Source organism: Gadus morhua, chromosome 7 (assembly GCF_902167405.1).
Source record: "Gadus morhua chromosome 7, gadMor3.0, whole genome shotgun sequence".
Classification (NCBI taxonomy): domain Eukaryota; kingdom Metazoa; phylum Chordata; class Actinopteri; order Gadiformes; family Gadidae; genus Gadus; species Gadus morhua.
The window spans coordinates 17,506,530-17,525,582 of NC_044054.1; the positions used below are offsets into that span (position 1 = coordinate 17,506,530).

Sequence of the window (19,053 nt, forward strand, 5' to 3'; positions counted from 1 at the left end):
TGTATAAATGGATAAAGAACATTTATTTCTTTTGTTTTACTTTATTTTCCCTGAACATGAATTTAAAGGCTGAAGCTCTATTTGGATTGATCAATTTAAAATCCCATAATTGCATTTTAATATAGGCCTAGGTTTTATTGACGTAAACAAGATAGTCTTTTATTGACCTCCAACTGTTAAACAAGGATGAATTAACAAACGCACAAGAGCGGGATTCACACATTGACATAACAGAGTATAGTAATATCGATCAATAGCTAGTAATACTAGTTTTGATTGAGAATATAAAGGTATATTGTGTGGAGCTCAAAAGTTAATCTTTCGTAAATTAAATATATAGCCTAAACGCCTTACACATAATATTGCCATCTGATACCTGCTATGGCTAGTTGTAGGATAATTTAATTCATTTCTGCCTTTTGACACTGTCTAATATTAACCATTTGCCTATCCCCGCTTAACCCCATGCTTTAAAAATAGGTTAACCCATATATTGTTAAGCATGGTAACTAGAAAGCATTGCAATGGGAACCCAACCAACTGATATAGTTATACCACCCCCTACAGGCAACACACTGTATATATAGCACATACAGTTCTTTATGGATTTAATTTAAACTTTTGAGCTTCAAAAATCAGGTCAGTTCAACAACACTAAATAAAATAAAAATAAGTACACATATTTCAAGTCTAATATTTCTACTATACAGCTGTGGGGGTTTGGTGCTTAAAATGGAAACCTTCATTAAAATAAATCCACAACTTTGCTATATAGTGTGAGTGTAGCGCCCCCCGGCGGACAAACACCGAAACCACTATAAATCCCATCCTGCTTTGCACCGTATGCGCCGACGCAAGTCCCCACGGCGTTGGAGCTAGGCTAGCTAACGTTAAGCATTCTAACCGGACATGTTGAGCCAATCCTGCCCTAAACAAACAGCACAATAACCGGGTGACTTGGGTGAACCGGGTTAACACCCGCAACGTCGGGCAGCCATGGAAGCCGTTAACGCCTTTAACCAAGAGGTATGCTATGATACACTGACTATGCCATGAAGCTTTCTAGCATGCACTAGCAGGCCGAACACAATGAGTTGGTGTGCTCTTTAATTGGCTAACTACCTGCATTGGTGTACCGCTTGTGCACATCTGCAACAATCGGATGTGCACAAGTGGAAACACCGATCATCCATCTGAACGAATAGATCTGATTGTTCAATGCGATGTAAACATTGTGGCTGTAGCTAGTACAAAGTTCACTCGAAGCAGCTAGCCGCCTTTTGGCCGCCAGCGAGTGTGGGTAGAGCGGATCAACAGTGTAGTTGCTAGCATAAGATGAAGCTTCTTCTCCCAATTAATGCTTTGTGCAATCATCCTTGGCCACAAATGCACAACACAAGATTATGTATGGTGTTATTCATCGACCATGTACGCCAGTGGATGAGCAGCGGGCATTCCTTGGTGTTCCTTAATGACTGTATACCTGAGCCAAGTGTTTGAGTTTTTTGGGGTGAAATGTTTCCAACTCAGAGGTGCTAGTTCGGGTAATTCAGCTGTGTGGATTGTGATATACACGAGATTTAATTTTATCCTTACTTGCTCTCACACCCACGTTACTGTAATACATGATCATCGCAACTTCTGTGCACCTTCATATTAAGCAATGTATTTGTTGTTTTTAATGCTGTTGTGTTTGTTCACGGGCATCAATTGCAAGAAAGTGGATTCACATTGATTGCTGAAAATGTGCTTGCTGCAGCCATGTTTTTAATTGACAACCTATTGGTCTACCTTGTAACAGTAAAACAGAAGTATCAAAATAAATATCTCGCATGGAATGCAAAACAGACATATTTTGAACTGCAGTATACATTTATTAAGTTGGCAATTGATTGTATTTATCGACAAGTTATTCTGTCATGGTAATACGAGTTTGAATTGTATGAATGTAGTCTCCAATCACTCACCAGCTTCAAAGTTGCACACTGTAACTATTATTTCAAACCCTCGATTTGAAGGGTACCTTCGTCTTCTCTAATATTTATGGAGATGTACAACCAATGTCAGGGCAGATTGACTGAACACCCAAAGTATTCACATTACAGAACTGAAGACTAATTACTCACTAATTCACAACAGCGAGCATGCGTTACCCGACTGGGGTTTCCTAGCTGGTTTGAATTACAATTGGATACACAACTGTAGAACAATTGTTGTTATAAGTGATTTCCAAGTCTCTAAAATAACCTAAGATTTGGTTGTGGTTTTGTTTCAACAAAAAGAGTCCACGCGTCTATGCGTTTAGTAGTACACTTACAGCTGCAATCCCAGTTTTGTGAAGAGATTATGGTGAGCTTTTCTGCTTGAAAGCAATCAACTTTGAAATCTCTAATATTGGCTCCCTAGACCTTCGACTTGAAATGTAAACACCTACACAACAAAGATGCATGAGATGTTTAGAAATATGCATGACACTGACCTAAATGTGAAGACTCTCACTTTAACTCATTCCCTCAATCCTGTCTTCTTCCCACTCATTCTCCTACTTTAGTTGTTTTCTCTGATGGACGCCAAGCCACCCATCTCTCGGGCCAAGATGGTCTCCATCACCAAGTCTGCCATAAAAGCAATGAAGGTATGGAGGAACATGTCATCCACTATACAGTGTCTAGTCATTGCAAGCATCCTGTGGCTATACTGAAATGTCACAGGATTTAGTTGTTGTTTTTGTTATTAACACCAATATTTCTGGTTCATCTCATCCTCAGCTGTACAAGCATGTGGTTCAGATTGTCGAAAAGTTTGTCAAAAAGGTGAGCACAACAAACCAATAAAAAGATGGGTCAACCCCTTTCAGAAGCGAACAATACGCTAACAGACACGTAAAGTATCAGCGGTGACCTCTGATCGTCGTTCTCTCGTTCTTCCTCCAGTGCAAACCAGAGTACAAGGTATCTGGCCTCTACGTGGTGGACTCCATAGTGAGGCAGTCCAGGCACCAGTTTGGAGCCGACAAGGACGTGTTTGGGCCCAGGTTCACCAAGAACATCAACGGAACGTTTGACAACCTCTGCCTCTGCCCAATGGAGGATAGGGTACGATTCTGATCTTTAAATGTAATCACGGCACAGGCATATCGGTTCCACGACTCTGGAAATGAAATGGGTTGTATTGGGTGATGCATAGCAGAATGCCACATACCTTTGCAGGATGCCGGATCTAAGCAGAGTATGTTTGCACCCTTGCTTCCTGTGTGTAGAGCAAACTGGTGCGGGTGCTCAACCTGTGGCAGAAGAACGGAGTGTTTAAGATAGAGATCATACAGCCTCTCCTGGCCAAGGCCACTGGATCTGCCAGCGGGACTTCCAGCTTTCTGAGCATGGACGACCCAGGTAAATGGTTCGGAATAGCCCTCATGTCTGTGTATACTCTGGATGTATTTTAAAGTATTTTATATTTGTCTGTGATATTTTGGAGATGCAGGGAATTCAACTGCAGGGTGAGAGTCGTTTTGTCACTGGAAGGTTCCATACAAGTAAATGCATTCATAAAAGGTCATCGTTCACCAACGTGACTATAATAAGTTAGACTTATTGGTTCCAAACATTGGATGAATCCAACTGGTCCCATGTTTCACTACAAAGCGTTCACACATGAGCTGAACCATCCATGCGCTCGTGTGTGCTGTTGCGTTCCTCACAGCTGTCGATGTGCGTGTCCTTGCAGGCTCTCCTCCGTCTCCGATCAAAGAACCCATGGTTCCCGTGGTGGAACGCTCCACCATAGCGACCATCCCTCAGCTGCCAAACTCTGATGCCTTGGCCGCCGTGGCCCAACTCTTTCAGTCCTCAGAGGGACAACAGGTTTGTGCATGCATGTTCACCCGAGTCTTTGGCCCAGGATCTTGTTTGAATGTGTTTTGTTTGTCGTAGTTGTCTGCAGGATTGATACTTTCATTCCTGCTTTGGTTGTTCAGTGATTGTGATACATGACGGGACCTCCATTTCTTATTTATCAGCTTCAACAGATGCTCCAGAACTTTCAGCAGCAGCCTTTGAAGCCCCCGATGGAGAATCGCACACAGCCTGCACCCCCCCAACCCCACCTTCAGGTCCAGTCTCAGACCCACCTCCAGGCTCACCTCCAGGCTCACCTCCAACCTCAACTCCAGGCCCATCCACAACCCCACCTCCAGGCCCACCACCAACCTCAACTCCAGGCCCAACCCCAACCCAACCTACAGCCCGAGCCCCACTTACCGGTCCAGCCACAATCCCATCTGCCGACCCTGCCACAACCCTACCAACAGGCCCACCTCCAGGCCCAGCCTCAGCCCCACCTCCAGGCCCAGCCTCAGCCCCACCTCCAGGCCCAGCCTCAGCCCCACCTCCAGGCCCAGCCTCAGCCCCACCTCCAGGCCCAGGCCCAGCCTCAGCCCCACCTCCAGGCCCAGCCTCAGCCCCACCTCCAGGCCCAGGCCCAGCCTCAGCCCCACCTCCAGGCCCAGCCTCAGCCCCACCTCCAGGCCCAGCCGCAGCCTCAGCTCCAGGCCCATAACTTCCTTCCCGGTCTGGGCATGGGTGCCCTGCATCCTCCTCTGTCCACCCAGACGGCCCAGCAGAAGGCAGCCTTCGACAGGGTGAGTCTTTACTTCCATATGCAGCAGTGAACCTGTTTTTGCTAAAAAAAACAACAGTATTAACGATTCACTGTTAACTCTGTATGTCTTAGAAACTACTGGACCGCTTCGACTATGATGACGAGCCAGATGCTGGGGAAGAAACCAAAAAAGAAGAGGCCTTGTCATCCCCGCCTTCAAGGTAAGACGCCAGGCCATTAAGCAACAGTCTGGTAGAATTTAAGATACGGAACATAATACACAAAGTTCATCTTGTTTTCTTCGGTCAAAGTATCCAGCAGCCCGGAGGCTTCCACCAGAACATGGAACGCTTCTCATCACAGATGATGGGCACCACGCAAGATCCATCACAGCAGGTTACCAGTCCAGCCTCATTATAAACCCACCATGCTTTTAACTTTATAGATGGATAGATGGACAGGGAACGCCTTGTTTGAGCATTACCATTTGAGTTCTAAACCCATGATTCTAGATTTAGAAAAATGCTTTTATTTATTTTCTAAATTTTTTTAGATATTTTCTGTAATGAACAAATAATGGACCAGATCCTCTTCTTTTCCCAGGCTCAGCTTCCCAATGGGCAGCTCCTGGGATACGGCATGCCACCAGGGCGCCTCTTACCAGGGATGATGTCTCCTATGGGGCGGGCCGCATCTGGTCATCCCATGCCTGGCTCTGCTGGGGCTCCGGGCTTTCCAGGGGGGGCATATCCATCCCATAATGCAGCGCCACAGGTATTAAAAACAAATGACCACAACCTATTCTCATTGAAACATTCTGCCATTCAGATTTTACACCAGAAATGATCTATTAAGAATACTGTATCCCACTATCGCATCACAATTCCAGCTTTCAACAGTATGCACAATCTTCAGATTGGCCCTGTTTGTAAGGCTGGCTTTCCTTTTGTGATTTTCTTTGTCTGGTAACCAGACACTGGATATCACAATAGAAAAGTCTGCCTTAGAGAAATCCATTGTCAAGAGGGTTCCTGACTCCCATGCTTGGGTCGGTTTTTTTCTTGACAGCAGGACATGGAAGTGGAGCGATCTGGCTTCAGGGAAAGCCGCCACGGCCGCAGGTCCCTCTCTGGCTCCAGGTAAAGAATCTGGCAACCCATTTTAAAATAAGTGGGTTGAAATAAAATGGCCACAGTGCTTCATCATCATCATCATCATCATTGTCCTCGCTCTCCAGGTCTCCCAAGAGGAGATGCTCTCGCTCCACCTCCCGCACGCGACGTTCCCGACACCGGCGCTCGCGCTCCAGGGACCGGCGTCCCCACTCCCCCCACTCCCGCTCGGCGGAGCGCCAGGAGCGGGAGAAGGAGCGCGAGCGGCGGCAGAAAGGCCTCCCGCCGCCCATCGCCGACACCCTGAGCGGTGAGTGTCCTCGTGGAACGAGGGGTTGTGGTCGTCGTAGTTCAGTCTGACGGATCGAATGATGGATGTCGTTGCTGAAATGAAAAAAATAAAAATTAATAACAGATATTTCTATTTTCATCTCAAACATTGAAAAGCAATCGTATATTTTTCTATATGAAGCAATAAGCAGCAAATATTTTTTTTGAATTAGTCACAAATAAGTATCAATTGATTAATTTCCTGTTGAACGATTAATTAATACACTGAGCTGCAGTTGTTTGGTTAGCGTACACAGTTCTTATAGAATTACTACGAGGATAACGGCCAACGCTGCACTGTTGCGCTGCATCAGGCGACGGTTATGGGTTTCAGATAGGGTTTCTTGTAACAGAGTCTCAAACTGAATGGTTGAGTGCTTGCCGTTTCATTCCTTCGTCTCCCAGTGTGCAGCACCACTCTGTGGGTGGGCCAGCTGGACAAGAGGACCCAACAGCAGGACGTGGCCTGTCTGCTGGAGGAGTTCGGACCCATCGACTCCATCAACGTACGTCCGCTCACCTCGCGGCGCCCGACTCTGTGTTCTGAGATAAAGGAAAGGTGTTCTGCAAGGGAGAGCAGGAAAGAGTAGAAGAGAGCAAGGTTTTAGAACTGAACAAAATACACACCTGGGGATTGACAGGGTGAGCGACGGATTCCCCCCGAGCCAATCACGGAAGAGATGCCCCGACTGGTCGGAAATGAGTCGGAAGCAGTCATATATTTAAACTGTCGGAGGCAGGGACTGTCCAATACAAACATTTAAACCTTGTGTACAGAAGCACCTTTAATTCCTAATGGGAAATAGGGGGTCAGAGCAGAAAGAACTGGACAGGAATTCAAATAGTATGAATTGTTCAGGTAGACAGCTTTTCTCAGGTGGCTCTTGTTTATCTCCCACTGATGAGTTATGTGCAATGTATTCAAAGCACGCCAGATGTCTAATGTCTTGTGCTTTGCGGGCCGGTCCAGATGATCCCGCCCCGTGGCTGTGCCTACATCGTCATGGTGGAGCGACAGGACGCCTACAGGGCCCTGCAGAAACTTGGAAGAGGCAACCACAAGGTCAACCAGAAGGCCATTAAGGTACGGGAGGACCCTTCCTGCAGCACTCTGCCTCACTCGTAGATCAGTCCATCTGATCGATGTAGTCGCTAAAATGTCCGTAAGCGTTTGTTAGATACCAGAGGCGCGAGTTAAATTGTAAAAGTATCTTGCTGTGTCTAACGATCAGCCTAGAAAGGAAAATGGAAAGGTACTCCTATATTCATCTGAAACAGGTTAAAGCAATCGTATATTTTCCTAAATGAAGCCACAAGTACTTTTTACCAATTGATATAACGATAATATTTGATTTAGTTACAAAAAAGATTTAATTGATTAATTAATTCATTATAAGGATTTTATTTTATAATGCAGAACACGGCGGGACCCTAAAGGTCGACCGGTTGAATCGTTGTTTCCGAGAGAACGAGGCAACTAGAATTATCTCGGTTGAACTGTTTTTGTGAGGGCATTATAATAACCGAATAAAACAGGATATATAGGCTTGGATACAGGAATTTACTGCTTTACTTCATAGGAAAGAGAAAGTAATCATTACAAGAAAACTAATGCTTCATAAGGAGATGTGTCTATTTCTTGTTAGATTGAATGAGAGAGGTTGTGTATGTGTATTTGTTGTTTGATTGTTACTGTGTCTGTATACAAGCTGCTCAAACTAATTGCCCCTAGTGGGATTAATAAAGTTGTATTGTATGTCAACGGGTATTTCCCTGTCGTAGAATGGCTTCACCTATTTGTCACCACATGTGGTTGATGTGAACGTTAATCACCATCTGGTTAATCACCAGATCGCGTGGGCTTTGAACAAAGGCATCAAGCCGGACCTGAAGCCCCTCTGGGATGTGGAGCTGGGGGTCACCTACATACCCTGGGCCAAGATCAGGGAGGACCAGCTCGAGGACATCCAGGAAGGGGGCGTGCTGGACGTCGACACACTATCCCCAGGTGAGCAGCGAAGAGCCCCTTCAGCCATGAGCCCAAGTAGCCGTACCCCCCATGTTTCCTATTGATTTTATCACAGTAATGGGGTTTATTGGTTGCATCTTGTGACTTGCCGTTCATTAAAAATAAATAAACGGCAATAATGTTTTTAGCCTATCTATAATAATTGGTTTTATTCCATTCGTCCTGTTAGAGTGGAAAGGAGCGACGAGCCTGGAGCCGCAGGGAGAGCTCCCTCACAACGGGCGCTCTGAGCCTGCTCAGAACCAGGACGCATCGGCTCCACCGGCTCACCCGCCCCAGGTCTGGTAGCCCGTGAGCCATCGCTTGTACCCGTCCTGAAGCCGCTTCTTACCTTTTGTGATGCCTCCTCCAAGGCTGAGCTCTTACTGACCATAACACTAGAAGGTCAAAACAGATAGCCACTCCTGGTGGTGACCCAGATGATTACACAGTGCATCCATGCGACGAAAGCACCGGTGACCGGTGCTTTCGTCGAATGGACGCACTGGGACTTACACGTATTGACTATGATGGCTGTCCCCCTTCCCAGGGTCCCCCGGGGCAGCTGGCGATGGTGGGCCCCGGTTCCTTGCAGCCGCCGGGCTATCCTGGGCCCATGGGCATGCCGCCGCCCTCCTTCCCACCCGGCGTCCCCCCGCCGCCCTTCATCAGACCCGGGTTCAACCGCATGCAGATGCCCACAGGTAGTGGTAGTCAGCACTAGGAGCCTGCAGCCCCTGTCTGCAGCCCTTCTGTTTGTGTTCCATCGCACTGTGGAGCGGTCCTCCCTCACCTTAGCGTTTGCCCCCGCCAGGTTACCCCCATGCAGGTGGGATGCCTCTAGGACCGCCTCCCCCTGGGCAAGGGGTCGAGGACCTCTCCATGGACCCAGCTGGACTGGCCAATAGGAACGGTGACGAGAGGCCGGAGGGGCCGCACCCGTATAACAACCAGATGGGACCCATGGGTCAGTCTAAGCTAGGTGTACTGTTTCAGATGACTAGGGGTGCGGGGGAACAGTGTTCATTTGAACGAGGCACTGCTCTCTGCGTAGTCTCAGAGGTGTGGCTGGTTCAACCATGCTGCCATGCTGTCTTCATCAGGCTGTGCAATTATTGGTTCATGATGTGGTTCATGAAGTTTAAGTCTATGTTTGTATCCATAATAAATGTATAAATAAAGCAAAAGAATAAAGCTTTCGGAGAGGGGGGGAGAGGGGGAGAGGGAGAGGGAGAGAGAGGTGTGTACCTTTTTCAATGCAATACGTTTATAATGTTGAAGGATGTCAGGCCTAGCCTACAATTCGTGCCAGCCCTGTTCGACTGTCGTCCGATTTTGCTGAGTCATTGGTTGGGGTGCGACACTTGTCCGACTCCCGCCCCTCTTGAACCAATAATCTTGGACGAACACATTGAAGGGGGCTCACCACTTGGCATCAGATTACTTTGTTCCTGTTTTAGTTGACTGGGGCAAACACACACTGATGGTGCAAATTATTCTATAAAATCAGTTCTATAAAACGTATTGCCTGACCCTCAAGGGGCTCGGTACAATTCTCATCCCTAATGTAATCGCCGTTATGACTATGTTCACTCCTCAATTAGATTACATTCATTTGGTTACTCTTGTTACCAAATGATATGCATAGGCATTTGCTGAGTCCAAATGTAGCCTTATTTATATATTTGCAATATTATTTTTATTGCTGCAGAAAGACACCTTTAGAAGCAGATAATCTCTGGTTCTCAGACTGAGACCTTAAACCAGCATTCTAAAGGAGAGAGAGAGAGAGGGATAAATGTCCTGTTAAGAACATAAAGGTAGTCCGTTGCCCCAGTAACAAAGTGATGAACTACAAGTCGCTGGCTCTGTTTTCTGAGGAGCCTAACGAGTCCCGATGTGCCGACTAAAGCTTCTTCTCCGTGGCGTCTCCTTCCAGGTCCCCAGGGGAGCGGACCACCGGGAACCCTCCCCCCTATCGGGGGGCTGCTGGGGGCCCGGCCCGGCATCATACCCCTCCAACGCCCCCCGGGTCTCCCCCCGCCCCACATGCAGCGGTTCCCTCCCCCCCACGGCCCGAGACCCCTCCATCCCAACATGCCCCCCATGCTGCCCCAGATGCTGCCCCGGGGGCCCCACATGCCCATGATGCGCCACGACCTGCCCCCGCCCCTCCCGGGAGGCTTCGGGATGATGCCGCCCCACATCATGAGGGGACCCTTCCCCCCGCACGGCCCCCCCCACGGCCCCCCTCCCCCGCCGGGGCTCCCTCCTCCGCCCCCGTTTGTCCGACCGGCGGGGCTCCCGCCCGGGGCAGAGGAGCCGGACGACGGGCCCTTCAGGGGCGGCCGGCCCGGGTTCAGGGAGCCGGAGGCTGAGTGGGAGCGGGAGAGGGAGCGGGGCTTCGGAGCGGGGAGGCGTCCGTTCGACGGCGGCCGGGGGCCCGAAGGGGAGAGGGCGGGCGACGGGAGGGAGCGTCTCGGCGGCTGGCAGGAAGAAGGGGGCAACGCCAGGGGAGGAGGCTGGGATAGGGACCGGGAGAGGGAACGGGACGGAGAGCGAGATAGGGACAGGGACAGGGATCGTAACAGGGATCGAGAGAGGCCCCGGGATCCGGAGAGGGTCAGGGATCCGGAGAGGGTCAGGGATCCAGAGAGGCCCAGAGATCCAGAAAGGCCTAGGGATCCGGAGAGGGTCAGGGATCCGGATCGGCCCAGGGATCCGGATCGGCCCAGAGATCCCGAGAGGCCCAGGGATCCCGAGAGGCCCAGGGATCCCGAGAGGCCCAGGGATCCCGAGAGGGAACGGGATCGGGACCGGGACCGGGAGCGTCATGACCGGAGAGAGAGGCGGGGCAGCCCGGAGGCGGACCGGGACCGTGGGCGGGGCGAGGACGGAGAGCGGGAACGCGGGCGGGGCGAAGGAGGAGAAAGGGGGAGGGGAGAGAGGAGAGGATCGGAGAACAAAGACAAGGACAGGCCGCGGCGGTCCGAAAAAAGAGAAAGAAGTTCACGCTGGGACAACGACGATCGGCTGGCTGAACTGGAAAACATGGCCGTCCTCCGTAACTCTGAGAGCGCAGAACCTGCTGCTGCTGCTGTGGCTGCTGCTGTGGCTGTGGAACTCCCCGGGAAACCCAGCGAGCAGTTGGTTAGTGAACCCTCTGAGCAAAAGACACAATCAGAACCTTGTGACGCTCGAGTTCCAGCCCCTTCAGAGCCTTCTCAAAGTGACAGCACATAGGCCACAGAGGAATCACATGCGGACCTACTTCCAAGCCATTTTCCCTGCTAAGATCTAATGGTTAAAGACAGACAATATTTGACAATTCTGACTCCCAAGCCCTGACAAAATATTCAATAGACATCAAATGGAGAGGCCTGGAGAGATTGGTATGGTGGTCGTTTAAATGTTTTAGGCAGAGGAGAACGACAGAAGTAGTATTGATTTGTAGGCAAAACTGGTTTACATGCTGCATTACCCTTTGTTGAATTTCATGGTCTTCATTTTTGAACCAAGTGGTGGTGATGTCAATTAGATTGAAAAGCGACCGATTTAGAAATAAGCTGTCAGAAATAGGGACACATTTACATTTAGCAGACGCCTTGATCTAAAGTGACTCCAAATTAGTACATTCTGACCCGAAGTGGGTCGGAGTGCACTTCCTATTTCATTCGGAGTATGAAGCAACTCGTGGAATGCATGCATGTCAGTTCCCCCACTATTTGAGGTTTCTGAAATGTCAGCGATTTCAGGCTATCTGATATGTTTAATGTGGACATTGAGTTACACAACACATGTTTGTTTTTGTTTTTTCAAGTGTGTCTTGCATTCACTGTATCCCATTTTCATCTTATTCTTGTTGTATTCTGGTAACCACTCACACTGCTGTATTGTAAACACAAATTACAAGCAAATAGTGTGGCATTGGAAATGAACAAAACCCTTCACGTTTTAATATTAGGTTCAAATGAAGTAAAGAAAAAAACGATCATCTTTGTATTTGTTATTTTTTTATGAATTGTTTTATAAATGTTTGGCATCCCACATGTCATGTTCTCTGCTGTCACATTACAAACGCATCATTGTGTGCACTTGTTCATCCTTTTTGAATGGTCATACCTGACACTACACAGTGCAATGTTCCATTTCAATTACATTTCCTGTCACAGTGTGGATGAAATTGTAGTTCGTAACTGTCCTGTGAAGTGCAGCTGCTAAAGTGTTCCAGCATCAAGAATATTTCCACTTGTAGTGAAAATTCAGGGTTAGAAAGACAATGTTGAGTTTAGGAGTGAATCACATTTCTTGGCTCTCACTCCAAGGATATGCATAGACATTTATATCTACTGCATCTTGAAGAATAACTCATCCATAATATTATCAGATAGACAGTCCACTACCGAGTTGGGTAGTTCCAAAAAAATGTCAGATGAACATATGTACTGTAATTGGCAAGAATTTGCTAATACTTAAGGTATTCCCCATGCCTTTAACACTTTTTTTTAAACCGAATAAGTTGGAAAACTGCTGTGTATATGCTTTGATCTCACAAACTATGTTTGAAAGTCGCAAATACAAAAACATACACCGGCCCTTTGCTTTCATGTTTTTAATCGGTTTCTGATTTTGAAAGTTGAGATGTTTCTATGATTGGAAATTAACAATAAAACATAGACATGAAATCTACAGTATTTCAGCTAGATGAAATTGTTTTTAATAAACTATTTTTCTACCAAGTTATTTTTCATATTTCCTTTTGGTGTGATCTGTAGTCAGCCTCCTTTTTTTTTAACCTTTACCCAGATAGAGCCAGGCAAATCTTGTAATTGGACATGAGTCTGGCTATCACAATTAATTATTACAGACTGAATAAGTTATTTATTGTTTCCCTGTACTAAAAAATATTGACTTTGAATAAGGAAATCCATGCTAATAATCAAAGAAGTTCCTCGGTTTTTATCGATATAACGGTCGTTTTTTAGACTTATCCCTGTCTATGTGCGTGTGTGTATATTTGTGTTTGGGTGTGCTCTTGCATGTGCGCGCGCAGCTTTAAGTTATTCAATCTCTGACCAATGAAATCCCGTTTTATTCGTGACGCTACTCATCAACGATTGGACGACTCCAACAATTTTGAGATGACCCACCCGGCCATAATCCCCTCGCTAGCAAGACACTTCCCCAACTCTGTGGAACGAACGGTGAATACAGTGACATTTCTTTAAAAATGGTGCTGAAGGCTGTCTGTGTGTTGAAGGGAACCGGGGACGTTACCGGAACTGTTTTCTTTGAACAAGAGGTAATGTATGTATGGATATAAATCACGATGTAAAGATCGTTGTTATGCGTAGGTGGTCGTTCGTCCACATGCGTTTCACGGCATTGGTGAACTTCGGTCATTCAAGCTAAAACGTAGCTTGTTTCACATTAAACATCTACGAAATTAGCCCAAATCCAATGCGTGTAGTTTATTTATGCAAAATTGCATATACCTTTGCGCATGTATATCTATATGCACCTACGTCAAAAAGATAGCAACCTCGCAAAAACAATCACTCGGTTACAAAACCTCGCCATGTCGAGGACACTGGACCCGCTAGAAGCACTCGGTTACAACCACAACCTTTGACCACCAATGACGGCTGTACTCGAGCTACTCTTATTTTGTCAAATATTAACGTGACATTGTCGCCCAGAAGGTGCTTTTGTTCTTGCAGTGTTTCCCGCGAAGTTTCCCGCATTCTAAGCTGCTTTTATTCTACGCTTTATACTTACTAGATCTAAACGTTAACCTCAACCAAACCGTGTACATAGGGTGTGTAGCTTTTTCAATTGCAATACGTTTAAAATGTTGAATGATGCCAGCCCTGTTCGACTGTCGTCCGATTTTGCTGAGTCATTGGCTGGCGTGCGACACTTGTCCGACTCCCGCCCCTCTTGAACCAATAATCTTGGACGAACACATTGAAGGGGGCTCACCACTTGGCATCAGAATACTTTGTTCCTGTTTTAGTTGACTGGGGCGAACACACACTGATGGTGCAAATTATTCTATATTGCCTGCGTCTCTGCAGTTCGATATTTGTGTTATTGGATGCATTTAGAATAAGTAACATGCAAACATCAACATCCTTCACTGCTGTCCTTAAAATGTGTTTTCAGTCTTGGATTCTAAATCCTGTGGGTCAAATCCTGGTATTTGTGTTGCTTTTATTCACTATACACTACCATGCTGGCATTACATATCTGTTCTTGTTTTTCAGTTCCTTTTTGAGTATTAACTGACGCTCTCTTGTTTGTCACATGGTTCTGACGCACCGTGCTTGCATGCCCCTCTCCCTGACGCTACTGTGCTCTGTTGTCCTCGTCCTCCAGGGTGACGGCGCCCCCGTGAAGCTCTCAGGACAGATCGCAGGGCTCGCTGCAGGAGAGCATGGCTTCCACGTCCATGTGTTTGGAGACAACACTAATGGTGAGGAGATGATCCGGAACTGCTTTCTCTATTTTCAACCAAAGCAGCTTTATTTTAAGTAAAAGCTAAGCTGTTTGCAACATGCACACCACGTGGATACATCTTGCTGTTTTTAAAAGTATGTACTCCTCCCTAGGGTGCATCAGTGCAGGTCCTCACTTCAACCCCCACAAAAAGGACCATGCTGGGCCTAACGATGTAGACAGGTGAGCCGAGTCAATATTAACCCAACAAGGGGAAATTATTCCTTTTCAAAGCTTATTTACTTTGCAGACATTTGGGATTTTTTTCCAAAATGTCTTGCAATACCGTTGGTGCATGTATTCTCTATTGTAAGCCCCAGTGGGAATCATAACCCAACCAATTCTTATTCCGCTTTACTCTTGTCCCGACCGGTTAAACCGGTCTGAATACTGGATTTTTACATGCAGACCAGCACTTCTTTGCAACTGGGATACGAGTTGCTTGTCTGTTATTTGGCTAAACTATTATTTGAACTTAAAATCTTGCCGTTGTGTGGACTCTTTTATCCAAAATGTCTTGCATTACTGTGAGCACTGCAGGTTACATTTTTTTTCCCTCTTTGTTTGAACAACTTTATCAGCCAAGCAGTTGTAATCTGTGAACCTGCTTTTTTTTTCTTTACCTGCAAAATGGTCCAATCTATCCACTATTGGCGGGTATCCATTTTGAACCCTTCAAGATGCTGCTGCGCCAGCAGAATGTGTTTGCATGTCCTTTGCTCTGTTCCTGGGCCATTTTGAAACCGTACTATGCATCCCTAGAACACTATCACGGTCATCTGCATTTTCAACCCCTTGTTCCTTAATCCCTATATAGTAAATAACACTAGAATATATATTTTGCTATTTACGGTATAATTAATGCAGGGAATAGGGGAACCATGTATGTATCGGATGAAACTGATTACAATGCTGATGCTATGCGTCATGGCTCGCAGTGCTTCATTTAGTGTACACTACGGTGTGGGCACAAAAGGTATTAGGCACTACAAAATGTTGACGTCCGAAATAGTGTACCACGTATGCCCCTCAAAGAGTGACACTCCTGTACTGTCTTGACACAACTCTAGTCGGTATCCTTTCCAAGTGCTATGCAGATTTCACTCCCTCAACGCTGACTTTGCTCTCTTATCCCGGGGGACCATGATGCAATGGCAACCCTCCGTACTTGTTTTCATGGCCTAAACCCCTTGTTGCAGGCATGTTGGAGACCTGGGAAACGTGACCGCCGGAGCTGATAAAGTCGCCAAGATCGACATCACCGATAAGATGCTCAGCCTTAATGGCCCATTTTCCATTGTCGGCAGAACCATGGTGGTAAGGAAGAAGTCTTAGGTCTAATCACTTCGGTGGCCGTTAGTGCGGTGTTTGTGTATTAAACATTGTAATGCATTGGTTACTTTGGTGCGGTATTGAATAAGCCTCAAAAAACCAGCTTAAATCTCGCAAGCTCACCTCCGGTGGTGCCTTGAACCACACGACACAGGTAGCAAGCTGCCGACAATATTCACTTGGCCAAACAGCATAACGGTTGCAATGGCCCAAATAAACAAGCCTGATCCTGCATGGGCCCGAGCCATTGGCTGCCTTTTTGGCCCCACCCAGACTATGAGGACAACGGGCAGTGCCGCCTTGATATATTTATGCTGCTTAGGAATGCATTATTTGAACGCAACTTTTTACTTCAATGAAAATGGTACGGGTAAGGTTTGCTAATGGCATTTACTTTAGAAATACAACACTTCACGGTACTTCATCGTTAATGCAATGTTGGAATTGAAAGCGTAAATATATATATTTTTCATAGATTCACGAGAAGGCTGACGATCTTGGCAAAGGTGGCAACGAGGAGAGCCTGAAAACCGGCAACGCCGGTAGTCGTCTGGCCTGTGGAGTGATCGGAATCTGCGCCTGAACGATGCTTCCGTCCCCTGACGTGGACGGCACGGAAAAAAACCTCAGGCCCTTCCCCTGTACTAGCCGCTTAGAAAGACCAACATGGCAACCTGGTGTGACTTATTGTTGTTAAAACCCCTCTATGGTCTTTATTGAGCCGCCTAAAAAAGAAGCACTTAACTGTCTGGATGGGTACTGCCTTACACGGGACTGTTGTATGAATGGCAGTTGGCATGCGTGTTTGACCATCAGGTTTGTTGCAAAAATAAAATGGGTAATGCGTTGAGCAATGTTGTTCACTCTGTTTGCAGTTGCTTAATAAATGTACTTTGACTGAATTGAGTTTGTTCTCCTGAAAATATTGTGTTACATGACGACAGGAATATCTAATTAATTTATGACTGTTAGATTTGGTTCCAAAATCTTAGGACCATGTATTGGTTAGTCAAATTCAATGTGGGAATATTTTTCTAATGGTTCGATGATGTAAATGTGTTTCAAGCTTTATCAGCTGAATACACTGTTCAAAGTTCATGTGTTGGTTCTTCGTATGGTTGATTCAGTTAGCAAAGGTCACGTCGGAAATGGCATTACATTTTATATCCGCTAGAGGGCGATGTCACTGTTAAAATCGGAAATATATAAAAGTAAAGCAAAACACGATGGCTAATGGTCTCCCTGACACTATTCAAGGTAATTATTTGTAGTACAGCTTTTACCACTTTTTTTTAAAGGAGAAGCAAACGCTTCATTGATCGAGTAGGCCTAAGACATTAACGGACAAGGTTGTTCAGAGAATAATAATGGGCCGAAATTGAAAAGCTAAATTTCTAGTCTATAATAAACGGATGTTTTGATGAGAAAACCTCGATTCAAATATAATCCCATACATGTGCTATTCATTACATCCATGATATTAGACAAGACATCTGTGGCCTGCATCTGCCAATAGACGCATGCTCTTAAACAAACCCATGTCCACAGATGGCCGGTGTATGTCTTCTGAAATTACATGCGACTCCTCAAGCACCCTTCACTGGAATGGCGGAAGCCCCTGTGTGAAAAGACTTGGAGCCGTGGGGGCTCTGTCAGTATGAGACAGCCCCTCAGGGAATCATCCCCAGGCAAGCCACACACGAGCTGCATTTGACAATTCCATCAGATTTCATTTCCAGCATTTTAAGAACTGCAGTACTGCAGTTACGTTATTGAATGGCTGAGCTAGGAAGGAAAGGGGATTTGTGTTCATTTGATAAGATCTGTTCTGGAGTTTGGCAGAACAGATCTTGACAGGTTGAGGTTGATGTAGGCCTATCTTGTGTTTCCTCAGGTGGGCTGTCTTCCTGCTGCTGCTGAGCGACCCGTATGCATTCTTCTCATGCTGTCAAAAAAGCAAGTGCAAGACATGGCCTACCTTGACCTGGTGTAACGCAGCCAGCCGTGCGTGAGGACAGACCGGCTGTAAAGGCTGCTATAAACCATGTGAGTGATCGGAGTGGAAGCAGATGAATAATAGAGATCAATGGTACTGGCAGATGAAGCAAACCCTAAAAGACACAATAGAGCTAAGGAGCCTGCAATGGAAAATATCAATTTAATTCAACAGCTGAAGAGAAGCTGTTAAAGCACTGCATTTTTCATCTGGTCAGGGATGAGACTTGGGGCACTACATTAATGAAATAACTTATTTAAAGTTGAGCTATTGTTAAAATGTATGTTTTTTGGTAGTAGAAGTCATTGTGGGTGGGCTGTCCACCAGTGCAACATTACTTTGGGCTACTCCCAAATAAGCTGGAGAACCAGTCTCACAGGCCAGGTTGAGACTCCCAATGCTTTTGTGTCATACAGTGCCGTATGTCGTGAGTGTGCGTGAGTGTGCGTGTGTGTGTGTTGACGTTAGAACCGATGGCATCTACCAGTAATAATTGCTCACATGCAGTCACTTGTTCTAGGTGGTGGCACTACCAGTAATGGCGTAGGTCATCAGTCTAAAGGATGACTCAAAAGGGGAGTTTCACGTTTAATAGCGATAAAATAGATGCAAGTGGGCAGAAGTCTGTTTCAATGAGACATAATATCCGTTTGTGTGTGCTGTGAGTCCTTGATTTTACCTTCACAGGCAGAAGGGCTGTAATGTTCTCCCAACAATTACATCTACACGTCATTTTGGGTTCACGTGAATGGAGGTAATTGCTCATTTGTTTAATCTAGGCACGAGCGTGTGAATATGCAACCCTGGAGGTTGGGCCTTCGGGCAGGTGTTCCACTCAATGCACCAGATGCGCTGAGTAAAACCAGTGTGGTCACATATCTCGGGATGTCTTCCCCGTACCCTATCCCCTTGGTAGGTGCAGTAGACCACGTTTGGCTCAGGCATCAGCCTCACGCGCTAGCCAGTCTTTTGCCCGTCCTACAGCTGCGTTGCTTCACAGAAGGGCAGCCAGCCATCCTCTGATTTAATCTGATGTGTAATTATCTGCCTCTCAAGGTTGATCTCACGCTTGTATTCGATTAAGGGCGGCAGGATAATCGCTTGAAACGTGCTTATTATCCTTTTTGTTATTGGAACAATAGCTGATGGCTTTAATGGAGGTTCAGGTGATGCCGTCG

The 19,053-nt window shown here is 46.4% G+C and overlaps 2 protein-coding genes and 1 long non-coding RNA gene across 3 annotated transcripts in view; all 3 read left to right on the forward strand.

The window, feature by feature from the left end:
* Nucleotides 1-830: 830 nt before the first annotated feature.
* scaf4a (SR-related CTD-associated factor 4a) lies at nt 831-12,743 on the forward strand. Its single transcript, XM_030362327.1, has 19 exons — nt 831-1,026; nt 2,552-2,635; nt 2,769-2,813; nt 2,934-3,095; nt 3,260-3,392; nt 3,727-3,863; nt 4,019-4,639; nt 4,732-4,820; nt 4,911-4,995; nt 5,203-5,373; nt 5,668-5,738; nt 5,837-6,021; nt 6,447-6,547; nt 7,012-7,125; nt 7,893-8,049; nt 8,240-8,349; nt 8,600-8,753; nt 8,864-9,016; nt 9,989-12,743. The coding sequence occupies exons 1-19, from the start codon at nt 997-999 to the stop codon at nt 11,290-11,292; spliced, it is 3,906 nt and encodes a 1,301-aa protein (XP_030218187.1). The 5' UTR covers nt 831-996; the 3' UTR covers nt 11,293-12,743.
* A 419-nt stretch (nt 12,744-13,162) lies between these two features.
* sod1 (superoxide dismutase 1, soluble) lies at nt 13,163-16,785 on the forward strand. The gene is made up of 5 exons (XM_030362326.1): nt 13,163-13,351; nt 14,428-14,524; nt 14,661-14,730; nt 15,747-15,864; nt 16,355-16,785. Exons 1-5 carry the CDS (start codon nt 13,280-13,282, stop codon nt 16,460-16,462), a joined length of 465 nt encoding a protein of 154 aa, XP_030218186.1. The 5' UTR covers nt 13,163-13,279; the 3' UTR covers nt 16,463-16,785.
* Nucleotides 16,786-17,773: 988 nt separating this feature from the next.
* Nucleotides 17,774-19,053, forward strand: part of LOC115547846 (uncharacterized) — a 6,322-nt gene continuing 5,042 nt past the window's right edge. The window contains exon 1 of the long non-coding RNA XR_003977431.1: nt 17,774-17,925. This is a non-coding gene — a long non-coding RNA (uncharacterized LOC115547846). The remainder of the gene's footprint in view (nt 17,926-19,053) is intronic.